Source organism: Nerophis ophidion, linkage group LG01 (genome assembly GCF_033978795.1).
Source record: "Nerophis ophidion isolate RoL-2023_Sa linkage group LG01, RoL_Noph_v1.0, whole genome shotgun sequence".
NCBI classification, from domain to species: Eukaryota; Metazoa; Chordata; class Actinopteri; order Syngnathiformes; family Syngnathidae; genus Nerophis; species Nerophis ophidion.
Window position 1 is genome coordinate 55,095,709 of NC_084611.1, and position 23,570 is coordinate 55,119,278.

Sequence of the window (23,570 nt, forward strand, 5' to 3'; positions counted from 1 at the left end):
TTTTTGTTTTTTGAGTGTATTGATATCGGCCTGTGGTTTACTGGATAGCTAAGAGGCCGGCTGAATAAGCGCAGTTGCAGCAAGTTACAAATTTTGAGTGGCGTTGCTTCCTTATTTGTCATTATTCCAAGCTGATATTTGGCATGATCAGCCGCGGCGGTTGACGTTAATGTGACAGCTTGTCATAAAAATCAAAATAAAATACCGATTTATCAAGACTCCTAACGGTCCACCTGGACCGACCCATTTAGGAACCGGTACCAAAAAAATACCGGTACTGCGGCAGTTGCGGATGTCACCAATGTGGCAGTTTTGTGGAAACACGTCTTTACAGGGGACCTGCATTTTTATTTTTATTTTGCCTATCGCTCACAATCATTATGACAAAATATTTTTTTTGTATTTTGCATTCTAAATATTAAATAAATTCCAAGCGACTTTTCGTGTCGTTCTCCGCCATTTACGGGTCCGAAATGGCTGTGCACCAACCGGTCGGAATACTTCCTCAGCCATCTACTTTCCAGGCGAAATGCTCGATTTAGGATCTACAATAACCTACAGGGAGCAAGGAAGCAAGGAAACACCTCGCCAGTCGACCATGTTGAAATTTTACGCAGGCTTGTGATCACAGCGCTGCTCCATTAGCACTTATATAACAAAATCACAAATACTTGGTTAATAATTAAATCACAGAATATAAATGGAGTATTGTTGGCGTTTTTTTGAATGGTTCTTTTTTCAGATTTTATGGGCAAACGGAGGACCTTCCATCAGTGTTGGGTTAGTTACTGAAAACTAGTAACTAGTCATAGTAACTAGATACTTTATTTCAAAATTAACTGAGTTACTAACACCAAAAAGTAATGCGTTACTGTGAACAGTAACTATTTAGTTACTTCTTTTTTTTCTTCTTTTTTTTTTAAGGCTCCCATTAATGCCCTTTTAGCCTTCATTTCAGTACGCTTATTGCACTGGAGAATAATACAATCTCTTGATCAACTTGACATGCATTTGCATCACGGAACTCCGCTAAGCCTTGTGGTCTACATACAACACGCAAAGACAAAGATATGTTTCAAAGGGCCAATTTATTTCGGGTCAGAACAAATTGACAAAACTATTTTAAATAGCTGCAACATAATGTACATAAGTAACAAACCGCATAATAACAACATGTCACAACAGGCGTTTTCTCTCTCTCAAGGAATTGTGAAATAAAATCATGTCTTCAAGAGATCACTGTACTGAAGCCCAGAACACTCTACAGATTTCCCCAGTTTTAGTTTAGAGATAAGGAAAGATTGGCCTGGCCAACTAGGATCCCTCTTTATGTTTGAGAACTTTATAGTCTATATTAGTGGTTCTCAAATGGGGGTACGCGTACCCCTGGGGGTGCTTGAAGGTATGCCAAAGGCTACGTGAGATTTTTTTTAAATATTCTAAAAATAGCAACAATTCAAAAATCCTTTATAAATATCCATCCATGAACCCGGGGCTAATAGTGTGGAAATTGATACAGCAGGCCTAGACATGAGGACAGAGTGTAGGTACACAGAACATCAGGGGGTCACTTGTGCGACAAAATGAGAGCAGACAGTGTTGACAAACAATGTTGCAACCTTGTGTGGGAACCGCAGGTGCAGAAACACAAAAGAAGAATCCCTGTGGGATGCAGAAACTGGCAGAGAAATTTCCCATAACATTATTGTTACTCAGCCAGTGTTTGTGGGTCTGATGGACCTGTTGCATTTTGTGGCTTTTAATGCCTCACAATCAAACACTTTTATGTTAAAATACTGAACAGATGTTTATTGGGATAAGGTAAACATCTGTTCTTATTGGTATAAGGTAAACATCTGTTCAGTATTTTAACATAAAAGTGTTTGATTGTGAGGCATTAAAAGCCACAAAATGCAACGGGTCCATCAGACCCACAAACGCTGGCTGAGTAACAACATGAACGTTGCACGGGAAATTTCTCTGCCAGTTTCTGCATCCCACAGGGATTCTTCTTTTGTGTTTCTGCACGTGCGGTTCCCACACAAAGTTGCAACATTGTTTGTCAACACTGTCTAATCTCATTTTGTCGCACATTTAACCCTCAGATGTTCCGTGTACCTACACTCTGTCCTCCTGTCTAGGCCTGCTGTATCAATTTCCACACTATTAACCCCGGGTTTAGTTGTTTATTAGGATAAGGTAAATATCTGTAAACATCTGTTCAGTTTTTTAACATAAAAGTGTTTGATTGTGAGGCAATAAAAGCCACAAAATGCAACGGGTCCATCAGACCCACAAACGCTGGCTGAGTAACAACAATATGAACATTACACAAGGGTTAAATTAGCATGGAACTAGCGCTTTTTTTGTTTTTGACGGAAATCGGTAGCTGACTTTGATCTGTATCGATAAAAGTACAGAATTCAGTAGCCATCATTAGAGAGGACATGAGATCCGATTTTCAAAGGGTCTTTTCAAACGTACCCTTGAGTGTCCAATCTGAATGTTTAACTGCATATCATCCACAGCCCAGGGTCTCCTGCGTGACTATGGGAGGGATCAACAGGGAGGAACCAGAGGACTTCCGGGACCTCCAGGACCTCCAGGCTCCACTCGATGGTTTGGCTCTCAAGGGAATGCCACAGATCTGGTGGAATACATTCGAAGTAAGAGGAGTCGGACCATTCAATGATTTCTGTCGTTTACGTACCCACTCAGTACATCCATCCGCATGAAATTCATGTTAGTCCCTAATAATTTAGTGATAAGCGAGAAAACTACTCGTCAAAACACTACACAGGCTCTTCCGCACCGTCCGTTGAATCTGGAGGGTCACTGAACCAGCTGAACTCCGTGGAAATAAAATGAGTGTACCTCCTTGAGACGGTTTTATAGTTTAATTCTACACAGTTTGTTGCCATTTTAATACTATAACTGCAGACTTCATAAACACAATTGTTAGATCCGTAGTAGACTTAAACATCATTGCAACTCACCTACAAAACCTCCCAGGGTGCCAATAACAGATAAAAATGGTTCTATTCGGTTGGAAATGAGCTAGTAAATGTGAATACTCATCATCATCGGCAGTCAATTGAACGAGTATCACAATCCTCCTGGTAGCCGTTTTATTATCGCTCCTCCGATGTTTGAAGTGGTTACCACACAGTTTGTCTCATTTGCAGCTCGTGGTGTCCTAGGGGACATCATCCGGGAGTATACCAGTCACATCTTCCAAGGACCACAAGGCCCACCGGGACCTCCTGGTCCTTCCAGCCACGGCCAAGTGTATGGTTCCCATGGAAACTACACCGATCTTGTGCAATACCTCCAAAGTAAGCCACCACAAACTACATGAAAATCTCAATGTTGACCGTTGTTACCATACTTGTCCCTTTTTTTTAGCACACGGTTTGATTGGTAACGGAGGACGGAGCAACTATGAACGCACCAGTCAAGGGCCACAAGGACCTCCTGGGCCTCCAGGGGCCCCTGGATATAGCCGGGTGTTTGGTTCTCAAGCCAACGTCACAGATTTAGTGGAATTCATTAGGAGTAAGACTGCTTTTTAACAGAATGCAGACAAGAACGCAAAAGCTGAATGGCATTTAAGTGCAACTATTCAGTTAACAAGTGAACATTTGTTTGACAGCACACGGAGCCATTGTTGGAGCAATGGGACCACCGGGACCTAAAGGAGAAATGGGATACCCAGGTCAAAAGGGAGACAGAGGTATACCTCTGCTTATTATCGTGGACAAACTGCAATGGTGCTTAATAACTATCCAGGTATTAACGTAGGTTTTAATGTGTGCAGGTGACCCTGGTCCTCCAGGACCCAGAGGTGAGTGGAACCCTTGATTGATTGGTTTGTGACATACAGGAGGATAGGGGTTCATATGGCCTAATTCGTCACGGTTTACCTGACACATGACGACTTAAGCCGTAAAGTGTTCAATATTTTTTTTTTTTAATTTTGTGGCAGTTCCAACTTGGACCACAGCGTCATTTGCTATGGAGAGTGGCGCTTCCCATCATTTTCAGCAGACTGCATTGCAAAAAGACTAACCCAGGAATGGGGTCATTTGGATACAAATTTCTTACTAATAAGGACTCAAATGTTGCAGAATTTGATTTGACTTCAGTGAACCTCGTACACCAATAAGCCAGAGTACAATCCCCGCTGTGGACATATGACTTTTTGCCTCATTTTCCCTACAAAATATATATTTGAAGAGTGTACATTTTTTTCAAATATTTCAAACCTTTTTAGAATACAACAACAAGCAGAAGCGCAATGTGTGTTGGGATTAGGGATAACGATATGTGGTACATTAGGAGCCTTTTAGAATGGGTTACAAATAGTGGCTGCTGACATTTATATATATATATATCTATATAGATATATATATATCTATATAGATATATATATATATAAGCCCCTTTTCCATATGAGTTGGGAAATTGTGTTAGATGTAAATATAAACAGAATACAATAATTTGCAAATCATTTTCAACCCATATTCAGTTGAATATGCTACAAAGACAACATATTTGACGTTCAAACTGATAAACATTTTTTTTTGCAAATAATCATTAACTTTAGAATTTGATGCCAGCAACACGTGACAAAGAAGTTGGGAAAGGTGGCAATAAATACTGATAAAGTTGAGGAATGTTCATCAAACACTTATCCTCATCAAACACTTATTTGGAACATCCCAGAGGTGTGCAGGCTAATTGAATTGGAAACAGTTGGGTGCCATGATTGGGTATAAAAACAGCTTCCCCAAAAATGCTCAGTTTTTCACAAGAAAGGATGGGGCGAGGTACACCCCTTTGTCCACAACTGCGTGAGCAAATAGTCAAACAGTTTAAGAACAATGTTTCTCAAAGTGCAATTGCAAGAAATTTAGGGATTTCAACATCTACGGTCCATAATATCATCAAAATGTTCAGAGAATCTGGAGAAATCACTCCACGTAAGCGGCATGGCCGGAAACCAACATTGAATGACCGTGACCTTTGATCCCTCAGACGGCACTGTATCAAAAAAACGACATCAATCTCTAAAGAATATCACCACATGGGCTCAGGAACACTTCAGAAAACCACTGTCACTAAATACAGTTGGTCGCTACATCTGTAAGTGCAAGTTAAAGCTCTACTATGCAAAGCGAAAGCCATTTTTTAACATCCAGAAACGCAGCCGGCTTCTTTGAGCCTGAGCTCATCTAAGATGGACTGATGCAAAGTGGAAAAGTGTTCTGTTGTCTGACGAGTCCACATTTCAAATTGTTTTTGGAAATATTCGACATCTTGTCATCCGGACCAAAGGGGAAGCGAACCATCCAGACTGTTATCGACGCTAAGTTCAAAAGCCAGCATCTGTGATGGTATGGGGGTGCATTAGTGCCCAAGGCAAGGGTAACTTACACATCTGTGAAGGCACCATTAATGCTGAAAGGTACATACAGGTTTTGGAACAACATATGCTGCCATCTAAGCGCCGTCTTTTTCATGGACGCCCCTGTTTATTTCAGCAAGACAATGCCAAGCCACATTCAGCACGTGTTACAACAGCGTGGCTCCGTAAAAAAAGAGTGCGGGTACTTTCTTGGCCCGCCTGCAGTCCAGACCGGTCTCCCATCGAAAATGTGTGGCTCATTATGTAGCGTAAAATACGACAGCGGAGACCCTGGACTGTTGAACCACTGAAGCTCTACACAAAACAAGAATGGGAAAGAATTCCACTTTCAAAGCTTCAATAATTTGTTTCCTCAGTTCCCAAACGTTTATTGACTGTTGTTAAAACAAAAGGTGATGTAACATAGTGGTGAACATGCCCTTTTCCAACTACTTTGTCACGTGCTGCAGCCAGAGGTGGGTAGAGTAGCCAGAAATTGTACTCAAGTAAGAGTACTGTTACTTTAGAGATTTATTACTCAAGTAAAAGTAAGGAGTAGTCACCCAAATATTTACTTGAGTAAAAGTAAAAAGTATGTTGTGAAAAAACTATTCAAGTACTGAGTAACTGACGAGTAAACTAGCAATGACGAGTAAAATAGCAATGAGCAAATTCAGAGCCAGGAATATCTCTTAAGCAACTAAAACAATAATATATATTAAATAATAGTCCATTAAAATAAAATTAAAAAAATGGCACATTGAGCCACAATAACTTAACAGCACCATAGGCTCAGTAGGCATTCATTGATTTGATTGATTGATTGATTGAAACTTGTATTAGTAGATTGCACAGTACAGTACATATTCCGTACAATTGACCACTAAATGGTAACACCCCAATAAGTTTTTCAACATTTATCAATTACTTAGTAAATGACCAAGTTGAGGTGATCTACCTCATATATACATATACATACACACACATATCATATATACACACACATATCATATATATATATATATATATATATATATATATATATATATATATATATATATATATATATATAATATATATATATATACATTTATACATACAGTATATAATTTATATTTATTTATTTTGCCGTTTTTGTTGACATGTTAAAGGTGTATTAATGAATATACATGCATGTTTAACACATAGATTCCTATCTTTCATGAAGACAAGAATATAAGTTGGTGTATTACCTGATTCTGATGACTTGCATTGATTGGAATCAGACAGTATAGCTGATAACGTCCACGTTTTCAAATGGAGAAAAAAAAAGTTCCTCTTTTCTGTCTAATACCACATGAAAGTCGTTGTTTTTTGGCATCTTATTAGTCCAGCTTCCATATTCGTTTTTATACACTTTACAAGAAATACATTGGCGGCAAACTCCGTAGCTTGCTAGCTTCTTTGCACTGGCTTTCGGAGACTCTTATTTTGTTAGCGCAGGCGCGATGGAGCGGCACTTTTATTGTGAAGACAGGAACTGTGCGATCAGTCTTTAAGCTTTTGACGGGAAGTACGGTTGAAATAAAAAGTGTCTTTTTTCCTTTACACTTTTGATTGATTGATTGAAACTTTTATTAGTAGATTGCACTGTACAGTACATATTCCGTACAATTGACCACTAAATGGTAAAACCCCAATAAGTTTTTCAACTTAAGTCGGGTTGAACGTGAGACGGTCATGTGAAGTGAAGTGAAGTGAAGTGAATTATATTTATATAGCGCTTTTTCTCTAGTGACTCAAAGCGCTTTACATAGTGAAACCCAATATCTAATTTTTACATTTAAACCAGTGTGGGTGGCAATGGGAGCAGGTGGGTAAAGTGTCTTGCCCAAGGACACAACGGCAGTGACTAGGATGGCGGAAGCGGGAATCGAACCTGCAACCCTCAGGTTGCTGGCACGGCCGCTCTACCAACCGAGCTATACCGCTATGTGACTGCCTGGCTCTGTTTGATTGGTCCAACGTCACCAGTGACTGCATGTGATTGGTAAAACGCAGGCAAGCGTATCCTACATTGAAGGTCTGTCTGACAAACCAAAACAAACATTAAAAGATCGATAAAAAAAAGTAGCGAGTAGCGAGCTGAATGTAGATAAATGGAACAGAATAAAAGTAGCGTTTCTTCTCTATAAATATACTCAAGTAAAAGTAAAAGTATGTTGCACAAAAACTACTCTTAGAAGTACAATTTATCCCAAAAGTTACTCAAGTAAATGTAACGGAGTAAATGTAGCGCGTTACTACCCACCTCTGGCTGCAGCCATGAAATTCTAAGTTAATTATTAGCAAATGTTCATTTGTTTGAACATAAAATATCTTTGTAGTGCATTCAATTGAATCTGGGTTGAAAATGATTTGCAAATCATTGTATTCTGTTTATATTTACATCTAACACAATTTCCCAACTCATATGGAAACAGGGTTTGTATGTATATATATATATATGTATATATATATATATATATACCACACATACATATACTCATATATATATTTATACATATATGCATACGTATACATATATATGCATATATATATATATATATATATACATATATATGCATACATACATATATATATATATACACACACATACATATACATATATACATATACATATATATATATATATATATATATATATATATAAATATATATATATATATATAAATACATACATACATACATACATATATACACACATATATATATATTGGAGGTACAGTACTCTATTTTTCAAGGAATCGTTTTACACGTGTTCTATATTTAAAAACCATATCGACTGAAGTGTTGTTTCTCTTCAGGTGACTACTCGACGTACAGAAGAACAAAGAGGAACATTCCGGTTTGACAATGTTTTCCATGCTCTGATGCACCAGTTTAAGCTTCCATTGTCTTTTACATTTGCAGTATCTGCTTTGCTGTTTGATATCAATTATAATCCAATACTCCACAATTTACAGGCTTGTATTTAGTTTTAACAGCAAGCATAACGAAACCAGCATTAGTCAAACGTGTGTATATTTATAAAATCATACCTTGTTTATGTTCTTTGTGCAACTAAATAGTGTCGCAACTTTAAAAAAGTTTAGGCTTATATCTAAGGGATTGTTTTAAATGATTTTACTACAAATAAATGCACTTCAAGACGGCACGGCTTTATGACAGACAAAAGTGTTTATTTACAGGAAGAAAAAAAATCTACACGACAGGTTATCTAAAACTACGCATTTAGAAAAAAAATGCACCATGATTATTTGATCCAGATTACCAGGTTGACATTCAGAATGTAATCATCATTTTTTTTAAATGAACATTTTGATTCACAATAAGAGGAGCAAGCGCAGTATGTAGAAATACTGTATGTGAGGTGCACAGCACTCCCGTTTTGTTTTTTTGTGCATAACCAATAAATAGCTTCAGTAACACTTTATAGCCAAATAGCAATAAATCGGATGATTAATCAATACAGCCTAAACCAGTCAGGCCCATTCAAGATATTAATTGAATTTAATACTTCAATTTCTTGGCAAATTTTAAATTGAAATGTTCAGAAATTGTAAAATCAATCAAGTATAAAGGCTGTGAGCTTGCATGCCAGTTTACTGCTTGCTAAATAAATGCTTAATTTGCAGATTAATCAGAAAGAAAATAGAGGAAAATGATTAACGTCTTTAAGGATTTGTACTCATAGCTGAAAGTTGGGAAATTGCTGACTGCTTCAATGGTGAATAAATCTGGTCTGTTTGTAAAACACAGTTGTATTTATTATCCATATTTCTTCTTTCCCTAGTCTGTCCACCCGCTTTTCACACTTTCGCTGTCGACCATCGCGAAAAAGAATGGAATCGGACATTTAATCAAGGCCGCCTCTTCCGTATTACGCACACCCCCCACTAGGCTTAGGGCCCCCTAATTGCATGAAGAGGGGCATGTCAAATTTCAATTAATTAATGATGATGTTTCATCGTAAACGTATGTACCGTATTTTTCGGACTATAAGTCGCAGTGTTTTTCATAGTTTGGCCAGGGGTGCAACTTATACTACGGAGCGATTTATGTGTGAATTATTAACACATTACCGTAAAATATCAAATAATATTATTTATCTAATTCGCGGAAGAGACAAAGAAAATGTCAGTAATCGTCACATATGCGTCAACCACTAAGAATTTGGCGGGGGAGGGTCATGGCAGAAGTGCATTGTGGGTCATGGAATGCTAAATGCTATATACTATATGCTACTGCCGTAGCTATTAAAATGAATCATTTCATTGTTGGCGGTAAGTTATAAAAACTGAGAAGGGCTGAACAAAAATATCCCCGAAAAGGAAATCATGGACTGCAGATTACAAGCTGGACGTAGTGAAATATACAGCAGAAAACACAAGAGGAAGCGGCGCATACATTTGGAGTTGGCAGAGTTGTTTAGAAGCGACATCGAGGAAGAAGATTTCATGGGATTTATCGATTAGGAGTGACAGATTGTTTGGTAAACATATAACATGTTCTATATCAGGGGTGTCCAAACTTTTTCCACAGAGGGCCGCACACAGAAAAATTAAAGCATGCGGGGCCATTTTGATATTTTTCATTTTCAAACCATAACAAAATATATGGAATTTTAAAAATGATTTTACCTTTAGGGGTCCCAGACCCATAAAGGGTCTCAGTTAATAAAATGTTAAAAATAAGTAACATTTTTATTATTATTTTTTATTTAACGCTTACAGTTAAATAAAACTTAACTGTAAACTATATCAACTTAAAAAAAAAGGTTTTATGGCATTTCTGTCAAAAACATCTTTGTTTTTTTAATAGTAACACGGAAATATGTAGTATTTAGTCGTCAGAGCCCTAAAAGATCAATAATGCAGGACACCATTGATTTTAATTCTTTATTATTTTTGAGTAATCACAGTAAAAAGATAAATAAAATACCACTAAATATATTTGGGATCCAAAAGGTGCCGGACTCATAAAGTGATACATTTATATTAGGGTTTTTTTTTTACTTTCAACACTTAAATTACGAGATCAACTTCAGATATATCTGTCGATTTTACGTTTTAACTATTATTTTGTTTGTTTTATGCTCTTTTGTCAAAGAAAACTTTGTTTTTTAATGGCAACTGCACAAAATATGCAATATTTACCACATAAAACATTTTAAAGTGAAATGTTTGAACTAATTGGAGCTTTGAAAATAATTCATTATAACATGTTTTTTTTGTCATTATTTTTTGTTTTCAGCAAGGGCAAAAAAATTAAAAATAAATAATTGATTGATTGAAACTTGTAATTAACCACTTGCAACTTTTTCTCGATAGATATCACTTCATTCCAATATTTTTTATGTTTTTTTTAATTTTTGCAATAGCATTTACAGAATGTGAGGCGGGCCGGTAAACAATTAGCTGCGGGCCGCTAATGGCCCCCGGGGCGCACTTTGGACATTGCTGTTCTGTATGTTATAGTTATTTGAATGAGTCTTACCATAATATGTTACGTTAACATACCAGGCACCTTCTCAGTTGGTTATTTATGCGTCATATAACGTACACCTTTTCAGCCTGTTGTTCACTATTCTTTATTTATTTCAAATTGCCTTTCAAATGTCTATTCTTGGTGTTGGATGTTATCAAATTAATTTCCCTCTAAAATGCGACTTATACTCCAGTGCGACATATATATGTTTTTTTCCTTCTTTATTATGCATTTTCGGCCAGTACGACGTATACTCCGGAGCGATTTATAATCCGAAAAATACGGTATTCTTAGCCCCTTCCTGCTCCGTCAATGATAAGAACATAATGGCAAACTTCTCCGAAAATTGCACTAAAAAAATGTGTTCCAGTACAAAAGATGCACCAAATTCAAGTTTGATTAAAAAAAGTATAAAAAAAAAACAATTCACGTTAATACAAAAATATTGTAAAGGGGGCGGGAGGTAGGTCTTCTAAACAAAATTCTGCTAAGGGCCCTAATTTTGAAAAGGGGCTGATACTATGAGAAGAGGTGATTGTGTATATCCATCAATTTTTATACCGCTTGTCCCTTTCGGGGTCGCGGGGGGTGCTGGAGCCTATCTCAGCTGCAACCGGGCGGAAGACGGCGTACACCCTGGACAAGTCGCCAACTCTTCACAGGGCCAACACAGATAGACAGACAACATTCACACTCACATTCACACACTAGGGCCAATTTAGTGTTAATTTACCCTAAAATGAATATGTTCCTGAATGTGACCTAATTAATGTTACAATAATTAGTTGTGATCCGATGACATTAGTGGGATCTAAAGCAGCAATTATTTACCAAAACCAATTTAAAATCCTACAAGCTGGACTTGTCTGCTAGACTTCAGTATTCAATCAAAGCTGCAAAGAAATACCAGAGAGATGAAATCCTTGTCCGTCCTCCATGTTGGAGGCCAAGAGGAAGGCACAGTCAGCTGTGTGGACACCTGAGGGTGAGCCTTAGAATCCTGTGGACTGGACGCTGGGGATCGGGTAGAACTTGGAAATGCGACTCTGTGCAGATGGGTTAAGGCACTCGGACTCCCCGCTCATCTTAAAAAACACTTCTTGTTCCTGCAACTTCCTGGCGAATTCCTCCTCCAAGGCCTGTGAGTTAGACAATGAAGCATAAAATAAATATGAATAAATAAACATATATATATATATATACATATATATATACATATACACATATATATATATATATATATATATATATATATATATATATATATATACACATATATAAATGGGTTGTATTTGTATAGCGCTTTTCTACCTTCAAGGTACACAAAGCGCTTTGACACTACTTCCACATTCACACACACATTCACACACTGATGGAGGGAGCTGCCATGCAAGGCGCCAACCAGCACCCATCAGGAGCAAGGGTGAAGTGTCTTGCTCAGGACACAACGGACGTGACGAGGTTGGTACTGGGTGGGAATTGAACCAGGGACGCTCGGGTTGCGCACGGCCACTCTCCCCACTGCGCCACGCCGTCCCTATACATACACATACACACATATATGTGTGTGTGTGTGTGTGTGTGTTAGTCATACTTGCCAACCCTCCCGGATTTTCCGGGAGACTCCCGAAATTCAGCGCCTCTCCCGAAAACCTCCTGGGACAAATTTTCACCCAAAAATCTCCCAAAATTCAGGCGGAGCTGGAGGCCACGCCCCCTCCAGCTCCATGAGGACCTGAGTGACATGTCTGAGAGCGTGTCTGCCCAATGACGTTATAACTGTAGAATGATCGAAGGCGAGTTCTTGGTTTCTTATGTGGGTTTATTGTTAGGCAGTTTCATTAACGTCCTCTCAGCGCAGTAACAACACACAACAACAGCAGTCACGTTTACGTCTACCACTCTACTGTAAGGCCGTTTGTCTGCCGTAGACAGCATGTGACACTCTTAAACAGGACAATACTGCCATCTACTGTACATGCACCACAACACCTCCAGGCAACTTCAAACCTTTACTAATCCTCCTACATTCACATCCCATCTCCCCGGATTGTAAATAACCTAATGTAAATAATCGAATGTATTTCCAATGTATATACTTGTTCTTATGCTATCTGAACTCACTATGTTCTCTGCTGGCTGTACATATCCTACTAAGTCAGACCTACACTGTTTCAATGTCCATTTCTCCGTTGATGCAATTGTTGATGACTGAAGTGCTGATATCAACCAAAGTTCCTCATCCCACCCCCCGGATTGTAAATAATGTAAATAATTAAATGTATGTAATATGATGATTAACCTGTGTGATGACTGTATTATGCTGATAGTATATATTTGTACCATGAATTGATTAGCGTGGACCCCGACTTAAACAAGTTGAAAAACTTATTGCTCTGTTACCATTTAGTGGTCAATTGTACGGAATATGTACTGTACTGTGCAATCTACTAATAAAAGTATCAATCAATCAATCAATCATGTATATATGACAATAACATCTACTTCAAAAAGTGCAGTGCCCAACTGCGCACACAACAGCTGTAAATATACTCATCCCCTCTTAACCACGCTCCCCGACCCCAACCATGCCCCCCACCGCACCACCGACCACGCCCCCCCACCCTTCCCCCCACCACCCGAAATCGGAGGTCTCAAGGTTGACAAGTATGGTGTTAGTGTTGTCCCGATACCAACACTTTTTCGATACTTTTCAGAACTTTCATACTTTTCTAAATAAAGGGGACCACCAAAAATTGCCTTATTGGCTTTATTTTAACAAAAAATCTTAGGGTACATTAAACATATGTTTCTTATTGCAAGTTTGTCCTTAAATAAAATAGTTAACATACTAGACAACTTGTCTTTTAGTAGTAAGTAAACAAAAAAAGACTCATAATTAGTCTGCTGACATATGCATTAACACATTGTGTCATTTATCATTCTATTATTTTTTCAAAATTATGAGGGACAAGTGGTAGAATAATTAATCTACTTGTTCATTTACTGTTAATATCTGCTTACTTTCTATTTTAACATGTTCTATCTACACTTCTGTTAAAATGTAATAATCACTTATTCTTCTGTTGTTTGATACTTTACATTAGTTTTGGATGATACCACAACTTTAGGTATCAATCAGATATAAAGTCGTTACAGGATCATACATTGGTCATATTCAAAGTCCTCATGTGTCAAGGGACATATTTCCTGAGTTTATAAACATAATGTATATTTTACAAAAATGAAAGAAGATGTGACGCCAAAAAATATCGACGTAATCATAGTAGAATCGACTAGATACGCTCCTGTACTCATAGGTGTAGATCAGGGGGTCGGCAACCCAAAATGTTCAAAGAGCATGAAATACAAAAACAAATCTGTCTGGAGCCGCAAAAAAATACAGATAGTGTGTCATGAGATATCAATTGAATTATGAGGACTTAAATGAAACTAAATGAGCTCAAATATAGCTACAAATGAGGCATAATGATGCAATATGTACATACAGCTAGCCTAAATAGCATGTTAGCATCGATTAGCTTGCCGTCATGCAGTGACCATATATAGCTGATTAGCACTCCACACAAGTCAATAACATCAACAAAACTCATCTTTGTGCATCCATGCACAACGTTGATAGTTTGGTGGACAAAATGAGACGGAAAAAGAAGTGGCATAAAACATCTCTTATAAAGTCGGAGAAAACTATACATGTAAACAAACTACGGTGAGTTCAAGGACCGCCAAAATTAGTAGGACAAAACGGCGCTCGCCAAATACTCTTTGATTGATTGATTGATACTTTTATTAGTAGATTGCACAGTACAGTACATATTCCGTACAATTGACCACTAAATGGTAACACCCGAATAAGTTTTTCAACTTGTTTAAGTCGGGGTCCACGTTAATCAATTCATGGTACAAATATATACTATCAACATAATACAGTCATCACACAAGTTAATCATCATAGTATATACATTGAATTATTTACATTATTTACAATCCGGGGGGTGGGATGAGGAGCTTTGGTTGATATCAGAACTTCAGTCATCAACAATTGCATCAACAGAGAAATGTGGACATTGAAAAAGTGTAGGTCTTATTTAGTAGGATATGTACAGCCAGCAGAGAACATAGTGAGTTCAGATAGCATAAGAACAAGTATATACATTAGAAGTACATTTGAGTTGTTTATAATCCGGGGAGAAGGGATGTGAATGGAGGAGGCTATTAGTAAAGTGTTGAAGTTGCCTGGAGGTGTTGTTTTAGGGCGGTTTTGAAGGAATATAGAGATGCACTTACTTTTATAACTGTTGGGAGTGCATTCCACATTGATGTGGCATAGAAAGAGAATGAGTTAAGACCTTTGTTAGATCGAAATCTGGGTTTAACGTGGTTTGTGGAGCTCCCCCTGGTGTTGTGGTTATGGCGGTTATTTACGTTAAGGAAGTAATTTGACATGTACTTCGGTATCAAGGAGGTGTAGCGGATTTTATAGACTAGGCTCAGTGCAAGTTGTTTTACTCTGTCCTCCACCCTGAGCCAGCCCACTTTGGAGAAGTGGGTTGGATTGAGGTGTGATCTGGGGTGGAGGTCTAAAAGTAACCGGATTCGCTTATTCTGGGATGTTTGGAGTCTAGATTTGAGGGTTTTGGAGGTGTTGGGGTACCAGGAGGTGCAAACGTAATCGAAGAAGGGTTGAATGAGAGTTCCCGCTAGAATCCTCAAGGTGCTTTTGTTGACCAGAGAGGAGATTCTGTAGAGGAATCTCGTTCTTTGGTTGACCTTTTTGATTACCTTGGTTGCCATTTTATCACAGGAAAGATTAGCCTCTAGAATGGAACCTAGGGAGGTGATCTCATCCTTCCTGGTGATAACAATATCACCCACTTTTATAGTGAAGTCACTGACCTTCTTAAGTTTGATATGGGACCCAAATAGGATGGATTCCGTTTTACCTAAGTGTATGGATAGCTTGTTGTCAGCGAGCCAGGTGCAAATATTGAGGAGTTCAGCACTGAGGATTTGTTCCACCTGTGACTTGTCCTTGCCGGATACCAGCAGGGCCGAGTCATCCGCAAACAGGAACAATTCACAGTGGCATGCTGATGGCATGTCATTTACGTATATTAGGAACAGTAAAGGTCCTAGTATACTGCCTTGGAGGACTCCACAGCTTACTGAGAGGGGAGGGGACTCAAATCAGTGAAGCATGTTTAATATAAACTGTGTGCTTAATAACAATTAGGGAGGTTTGTGTCATGTTTGTCCTCCTACAGAAACCCTATTAAAACAAAAAATATGTTTTTTTCCCCCTCTTCTTTTCCCATGTTTTATACATTTTTGAAAAAGCTCCAGAGCCGCGGGTTGCCGACCCCCGGATCCACCAATGGCGTTTGTTTACATTGTGACACCGGTGAGCTACGGTGTGTAGTGAAGCCTGTTTAGCTATTTCTCGTCCTGCAGGGATGATACTTGTAAGAAACTTGCTTTGTCGCCATGGAGACGAGGATTAGTGATTTGGAAGTAGCTAAAACACTTTCGACTGGGGCAGGACGTTAGCCACTAGCTAGCTGGCCATGTCTTAAAGCACCTCTCACCGAGGGCGTTTCAGTGTAAGAACTTCACCTTTATCGTTCGTTTTTAGGCCAAAATGCGTCCGTTCTCCCTTTTCTGTCTACACACTGTGTCTGCTTGTAAGTACTCTGTGATTGTGCACTGCCGAATATGCTCGTCTGCTCATTTACCAGCAATGACACGACGTGACAACGACGGGGATGCGGGGGCTGACCAGTACTTTTCAGAGGTGGTGTAGTACCGAATATGATTCATTAGTATCGCGGTCCCATAATATTACCGGTATATCTTACAACCCTAGTGTGTGTGTTTACATAATCATAACAATATATTGGTTATATAACTAATAATCATTATAATTGAATATTACGAGTATGTGAAGGTTTAACGCCTACCATGTTTACTTTGTAATCATTTAAAAATATCAAGAAGCTAAAAGTCAAACATGGAAAAGTGTGGAGACAGTGTCTTGCATTGTTAAAATCCTGTCCCGCAATGGATTTAAAAGGGTGTAATTTAGATTTTTTTTTATGTTGATGGGATTTTTTTTTTATCTACAAAGCTCAGTGAGCAGGTTGTGTAATGTGTTACCATGTGTGTAGACTTTTTGTGTTGTTTTATTGTTTACTTTTTTCTGTGCCATGACTAGGAAAGGTTGTTTGGATTGGGTCATATAAGTATTTGCTGTGTTTGTGACTTTAAGAAAGTACACATCATGGTCACTGACCTGGGATGTCCACAAGTTGGTTTGAACTTAAATTAACGTGGAAATACCCCCACAGCCAGTTTGCAATTAAAACAATTAACTTGAGCTGTCTTCTTGCGGGCCAAATTGAAGATGGTGGCTGGACGTATTTGGACACTCCTGGGCTACAGCATCACTATGGGTAAGGATTACCTTTTTCCTGGGTCGCAGCTTCTCTCTCCACTCTTTCAGCTCCAGGCTGTGTTCCTCATCGAGCTCCTTCAGCTTCTGGGTCTCATGTTCGATCAGAAGATGACATTTCTCATTCTGTGAACAAACAGAAGAAGCATTAACATACACGATAAGACAACCTGTCTTTGTCGACCACCTCAGCAGATTCAAGTCCATCATGTTGTTTACTAAAAAAGTGCCGGCTAAGTCAATATCGACATACAGTAAGTACTACCGTATTTTTCGGATTATAAATCGCTCCGGCCGAAAATGCATAATAAAGAAGGAAAAAAAACATATACGTCGCACTTTTTTTTAAGTCGCATTTTTGGGGGAAATTTATTTGATAAAATCCAACACCAAGAATAGATATTTGAAAGGCAATTTTAAATAAATAAATAGTGAACAACAGGCTGAATAAGTGTACGTTATATGACGCATAAATAACCAACTGAAGAGGTGCCTGGTATGTTAACGTAACATATTATGGTAAGAGTCATTCAAATAACTATAACATATAGAACATGCTATACGTTTACCAAACAATCTGTCACTCCTAATCAATAGAGCTGTTGAAATCTTCTTCCTCGATTTCACTTCAAACAACTCTGCCAACTCCAAAGGTATGCGCCGCTTCCTCTTGTCGTTTTCTGCTGCATATTCACTACATCCAGCTTGTAATCTGCACTCCACGATTTCCTTTTCGGTGCCATTTTTGTTCAGCCCTTCTCAGTTTTTATAAGTTACCGCCAACGTTGAAATTATCCATTTTAATATCTCTGGCAGTAGCATATAGCAGTTAGCATTCCATGACCCACAATGCACCTCTGCCATGACCCTACCCCGCCGAATTCTTATTGGTCGACGTGTGTGTGACGATTGCTGACATTTTCTTCGTCTCTTCCGCGAATGAGATAAATAATATTATTTGATATTTTACGGTAATGTGTTACTAATTTCACACATAAGTCGCTCCGGAGTATATGTCGCAACCAAGGCTAAATTATTGAACAAATTGCGACTTATAGTCCGAAAAATACGGTAAGTAGGGTTTACTTCGAATTTGAGGCCATAGAATAATTTTCTATGACAAATTGGTCAATATCAAGGTCCTGGGTTCGAATCCCGGGCTCGGGGTCTTTCTGTGTGGAGTTTGCATGTTCTCCGCGTGACTGCGTGGGTTCCCTTTGTGTACTCCAGGTTCCTCCCCAACTCCAAAGACATGCACCTATAATTGTCCCTAATGTGTGAATGTGAGTATGAATTTTGTCGGTCTATCTGTGTTGGCCCTGCGATTAGGTGGTGACTTGTCCACGGTGTAGCCTGCCTTCCGCCCAAATGCAGCTGGGATAGCTTCCAGACCCCCCGTGACCACAAAAGGGGACAAGCGTTAGAAAATGGATGGATAGATGGATGTTAGTGTGTGTCAGAGTTAGGAGTGTCACGATATTTGTTAAGGATGTTCTGTTTAGAATTTAATGCTACTGATTCCAAAACGGTAATGTCAATCACATGAACAACTACATACTGTACATTTAAAAAAATTGTTATTTAAAAGTAGGGGTGTAACGGTACGTGTATTTGTATTGAACCGTTTCCGTACGGGGGGTTCGGTTCGGAGGTGTACTGAACGAGTTTCCACACGGACATATTAAGTAGCGTACCGCACGTTGTGTAAACAAGCACAACGAGGCACAACACACGGCATGCTAGCAGCGACCGGGCTACGATAGACTTGCCATACCTCCTTCTTTCACTGGATATGTCCTCTTTTGTGGGGCTGTCCAGGTGGAGTTTCTTAAATGCCTCAAATGTCCGGCATTTTAAGTTAGGGTTGCGTGTATTTTCAATGTACGTTCGGGGGGGTTAAAAACAAAAACAAATTGTGCACGCAGCAGCATTCGTGAGGGTGGGGCAGAGACAGAGAGAGCGAGAGAGTTATGATAAACGCGCATGCGTCGCCAGGCTCTGCTTTTTACCCATAGATTTATCAGATTTAATTTTTTTTATCTATAGCAGAGGTGTCAAAAGTGTGCCCCGAAAAACATTTGCGGCCCACAGCTAATGTTTTAAAAGGCCCACGGCACATTCTAAAAATACTATAAAAATAAAAAAAACAAACAAAAGTAAAATTAAAAAGCTTAAAGGCTAAATGTAATTTAGAAAAAGTTGTAACGTTGACTAATAAAACAAAGCTGTTTTTTTTCTTTCAAACTGTCATTGCTCCAAACATAATATTGAATTTAAATCAATGTTATCATGCATTATTGACGTATCCAAGGTTCCCATTACTTCACATCAAATATTCCACAAAGAAAAATTCTTTTGGTGGAAGATTTCGCAAATTTGGTAAATAAATAACCAAAAAATTTACGCGGGCCGGCCAGTGTCCAAAATCCAGCCCGCGGGAAGTCCCAAGTTAAAATATTTGAATTTGAATTTTTTATTTCTATTTCTTTAAATGTGTCCTTTCTAATCCATTTTCTACTGCTTGTTACTTTCAGGGTGTCTCCTAGCCGCTCAGGCAAATCATATTGTTTGAAAAAATGCACTTTCCCATTGATAATGTGACATCATTGCGCTCGGAATATATACACACACATATATATATATATATATATACACACATATATATATATATACATATACATATACACATATATATATATATATACACATATATATGTATACATATACACATATATATATATATATATACATATACACACATATATATATATATACATATACACATATATATATATATATATACATATACACATATATATATATATATATATACACATATATATATTATATATATATATATATATATATATACACATATATATAAATAAATATATATATATAGTCAAGGTTACTGTGGTTTATCCGTTATACATTGCTCAATACCAGGGTAGAGCAGAATATTTGTTAGGTCAAGAAAAAACAAAGAGGCTATTTCATCCCTGAAAACCTGTTTTGCAGGTTTTCTTGCTTTTCAGGGGATTTTATTATATATTTTATTATAAAATCCCCTGTTTCGCAGGTTTTCCTGCTCTTCAGAGGATTTTATTATATATGCATCTATTTTCTACCGCTTATCCCTTTCGGGGTTGCGGAGGGTGCTGGAGCTATTATTATAAAATCCCTTAAAGAGCAGGGAAAACCTGTGAAACAGGCTTGTAGGGATGAAATAGCCTTTGTGTTATTTCCTGACCTAACGTGTGTGTGTGTGTGTGTGTGTGTGTGTGTGTGTGTGTGTGTGTATGTATATATATATATATATATATATATATATATATATATATATATACACACATATATATATATATATATATATATATATATATATATATATACACACCCCGGCCAACGGTTAAATTTTTTTAACACAATTCAGCCCCCCGAGTCAAAAAGTTTGGGGACCCCTGCTTTAAAGAAGTCATATCCAACAATTGCAACGACAACTTTTTACTGTCAACTAAGTTTCGTTTTTAAACGCAAAAAAATGTGCCTTGGCTCAAAAAAGGTTGGGGACACATTTAGAACAGCAGTTTCTTTCATTTAAAAATTTCGCCTCATTTTTATACTTAGCAAACTCATCCCGCGGGCCGGATAAAACCGGTTCGGCCCGTACGTTTGACACCCCTGGCATAGAGGGAGAGCACTAGTAAGTGTTTTTAGAGATCAAAATGCGCAGGTCTGATTTTTCAAATCCTTACTTGCAATTGCTGAAGCTCTCTGACGTTGACGTCACACTGTAGCTGTAAATCCCGCATCTGGTTTTCATGCTTTTGATGCTGTTGGAGTCTTTCGTTCTTCTGACGCTTCTCTTCTTGAAAAGCAAACTGAAAAAAACAAACAAATAAACACTTACGAATTCAACACTTGTTTTTCATTTTGGAATGGCTGCCAAATGTAGTTTTCACCTCTAGTATTAGAATTAGAGTTACCTGTTTGACCTTTTCCCTCTCCTGCTCGGGGGTGATGGCCGCTCCGGTTATGCGAAGACTCTTCTTGAACATGGCCATGCGGGTCTTGGCGTCGCTGCGTTGGATCTTTGGCAGTCGGGCCCTCTCCTGGGTCTGCTTGTTCTTCATCTCTTCAACCAGTCGCTGGTTGTAGCGCTGCATTTGCTCCATTTCCTGCAGAAGAGGAAAACGTAACTTAAAGAGTAATCTCACATTGGTGGGTAAGCCAATTTAGATTGATTGATTGAAACTGTTATTAGTAGATTGCACAGTACAGTACATATTCCGTACAATTGACTAGTAAATAGTAAAACCCCAATACGTTTTTCAACTTGTTTAAGTCGGTGTCCACGTTAATCAAGTCATGGTAATAAGACAAAGGACATGAGAGGGCAGGAAAAACATGAACCAACTAGAGATTGGCGATATGGCCTAAAATCTGTATCAAGATACATAGTGCAGCCTCCTGCAATAATGATATACATCACAATATATTATTGGGCATATCAATGATAAGAAAACCCTTGCAATTGGGTTATACAGGCTCCTAAATTAGCTGCTGACATTTGCGGTAAAATAGTTTGTAATTTCTAGTTGTATTATGTGCACAAAGCAAGCTCCATAAAGATATGGATCACAGAGGCTGGTGTGGATTAACTTGACTAGACTGCACAGAGTCCTGACCTGAGCCAAACCGAACACCTTTGGGATGAATTAGCAAGGAGACTGAGAGCCAGGCTTTCTCGACCAACATCAGTGTGTCACCTCATCAATGCGCTTTTGGAAGAATGGTGTAAAATTCCTATAAACACACTCCGCAACCTTGTGGACAGCCTTCCCAGAAGAGTTGAAGCTGTAATAGCTGCAAAAGGAGGATCAACATCATATTGAACCTTATGGTTTAGGAATGGGATGGCTCTTCAAGTTCATAGTATGTGAGTCGAGCCAGGTGGCCAAATATATAAATACATTTTGTCTATTCCGATGTCGATATCGCGCAACCCTAGAACCAACAGTCAAAAACAGTGTCTAACAGTAGGACCACAAAAATAAAGTTATCAAATTTTTTATAAATGAGTTACAGATTGTAGAATAGATTGTGGTCCAGCTCAGAAGTTTCATTGCAAATCAGAACGTTATTTGAAGCCGCCGTGTTTAAGAAGACTAATTTGTGCACCTTCTCGTGTCTTTTTAGCAGCTGATGTCTTTGCATGAAGTACTGGTCCTTGAGCTGCTGCTTGAACAGCTGGTGCTTCTCCTGCAGATGGCGCTCCTCCAGCTCCCACATGGCTGCCTCCCTTGCTGTGTGCAGACAAACATAAATGGGAAAAAAAGATGAATGAATTAGTGTACAGTTTATCAGCACAGGGTCCTTTCTGTCATCTGGGTTAGGCTATATAGCACCCGACATGGAACAGTGTATGGATCCTTCTAGATCAGGGATAGTCAAATACCTAAAATATATATTTTTCAATGTAATTTAATTCAATCACATGACACGATAATTTTCCCTTATTTGTTTTTTTTAGGTAATCTACTTGGCATCTTTGTTTACTTTTAAGAGCTTTAGCTTTACCATGGCTTTGTATTATAAAGAAGTATGTACTGCAGTTCAAAGGGGAATAAAGGATCTGAGGAATTCAAAATGAGCCAAATCTGGCAACATACTTTTTTAGTAAATAATACACATTACTGTGGAACCTCAATTTACGAATGCCTTTTGGTTAACAAACCTTGACATCGCGGCAAAGAGGCCTCTGTATGCGTACCATGTCACAGGGCACAAACGCTTCATTCATTCATTTTGCATGCCGCTTGAAGGAATCGGGGGCTACCATTTTGATGTATATGTAGTATATCCTGTATATAAATATAAATATATATATATACACACACAGATATCTATACACACATATATGCATATACATATTACTTACACATAAATACATTCGTGCATACTGTACATATGCATACTACGAGTGTAACGGTACACAAAAATTTAGGTTCGGTACATACCTCGCTTTAGAGGTCACGGCTCGGTTCATTTTCGGTACAGTAAGAAAACAACAAAATATACATTTTTTGGTTATTTATTGACCAAATTTGCAAAATCCTCAACTAAAAATATTTTTCTTACTGGAACATTTGATGTGAAGTAATG

General features: G+C 38.2%; 2 protein-coding genes across 3 annotated transcripts in view; one reads left to right on the top strand and one right to left on the bottom strand.

Annotated features, from left to right (window-relative positions):
• Positions 1-9,203, top strand: part of LOC133557341 (collagen alpha-1(XVII) chain-like) — a 73,530-nt gene extending 64,327 nt beyond the window's left edge. The window contains exons 43-48 of the mRNA XM_061907740.1: positions 2,529-2,666; positions 3,186-3,335; positions 3,406-3,555; positions 3,653-3,733; positions 3,818-3,844; positions 8,254-9,203. Of these exons, the coding sequence (XP_061763724.1) occupies positions 2,529-2,666; positions 3,186-3,335; positions 3,406-3,555; positions 3,653-3,733; positions 3,818-3,844; positions 8,254-8,300 (593 nt within the window). The 3' untranslated portion in view covers positions 8,301-9,203. The remainder of the gene's footprint in view (positions 1-2,528; positions 2,667-3,185; positions 3,336-3,405; positions 3,556-3,652; positions 3,734-3,817; positions 3,845-8,253) is intronic.
• Positions 1-23,570, bottom strand: part of LOC133557349 (serine/threonine-protein kinase 10-like) — a 128,210-nt gene that overhangs the window by 48,489 nt on the left and 56,151 nt on the right. Inside the window, exons 14-18 of one of the 2 annotated variants that reach the window (XR_009807751.1) lie at positions 22,587-22,711; positions 21,392-21,583; positions 21,161-21,286; positions 17,418-17,531; positions 11,844-12,075 (exon numbers count right to left, since the gene is read on the bottom strand). Coding sequence is in view for 1 of the 2 variants with exons in the window: in XM_061907753.1 (XP_061763737.1) it covers positions 11,929-12,075; positions 17,418-17,531; positions 21,161-21,286; positions 21,392-21,583; positions 22,587-22,711 (704 nt within the window). In the remaining variant the exon portion in view is untranslated. Of the gene's footprint in view, positions 1-8,607; positions 12,076-17,417; positions 17,532-21,160; positions 21,287-21,391; positions 21,584-22,586; positions 22,712-23,570 lie in introns of those variants that run through there. The other variant, XM_061907753.1, reaches the window with a different exon arrangement.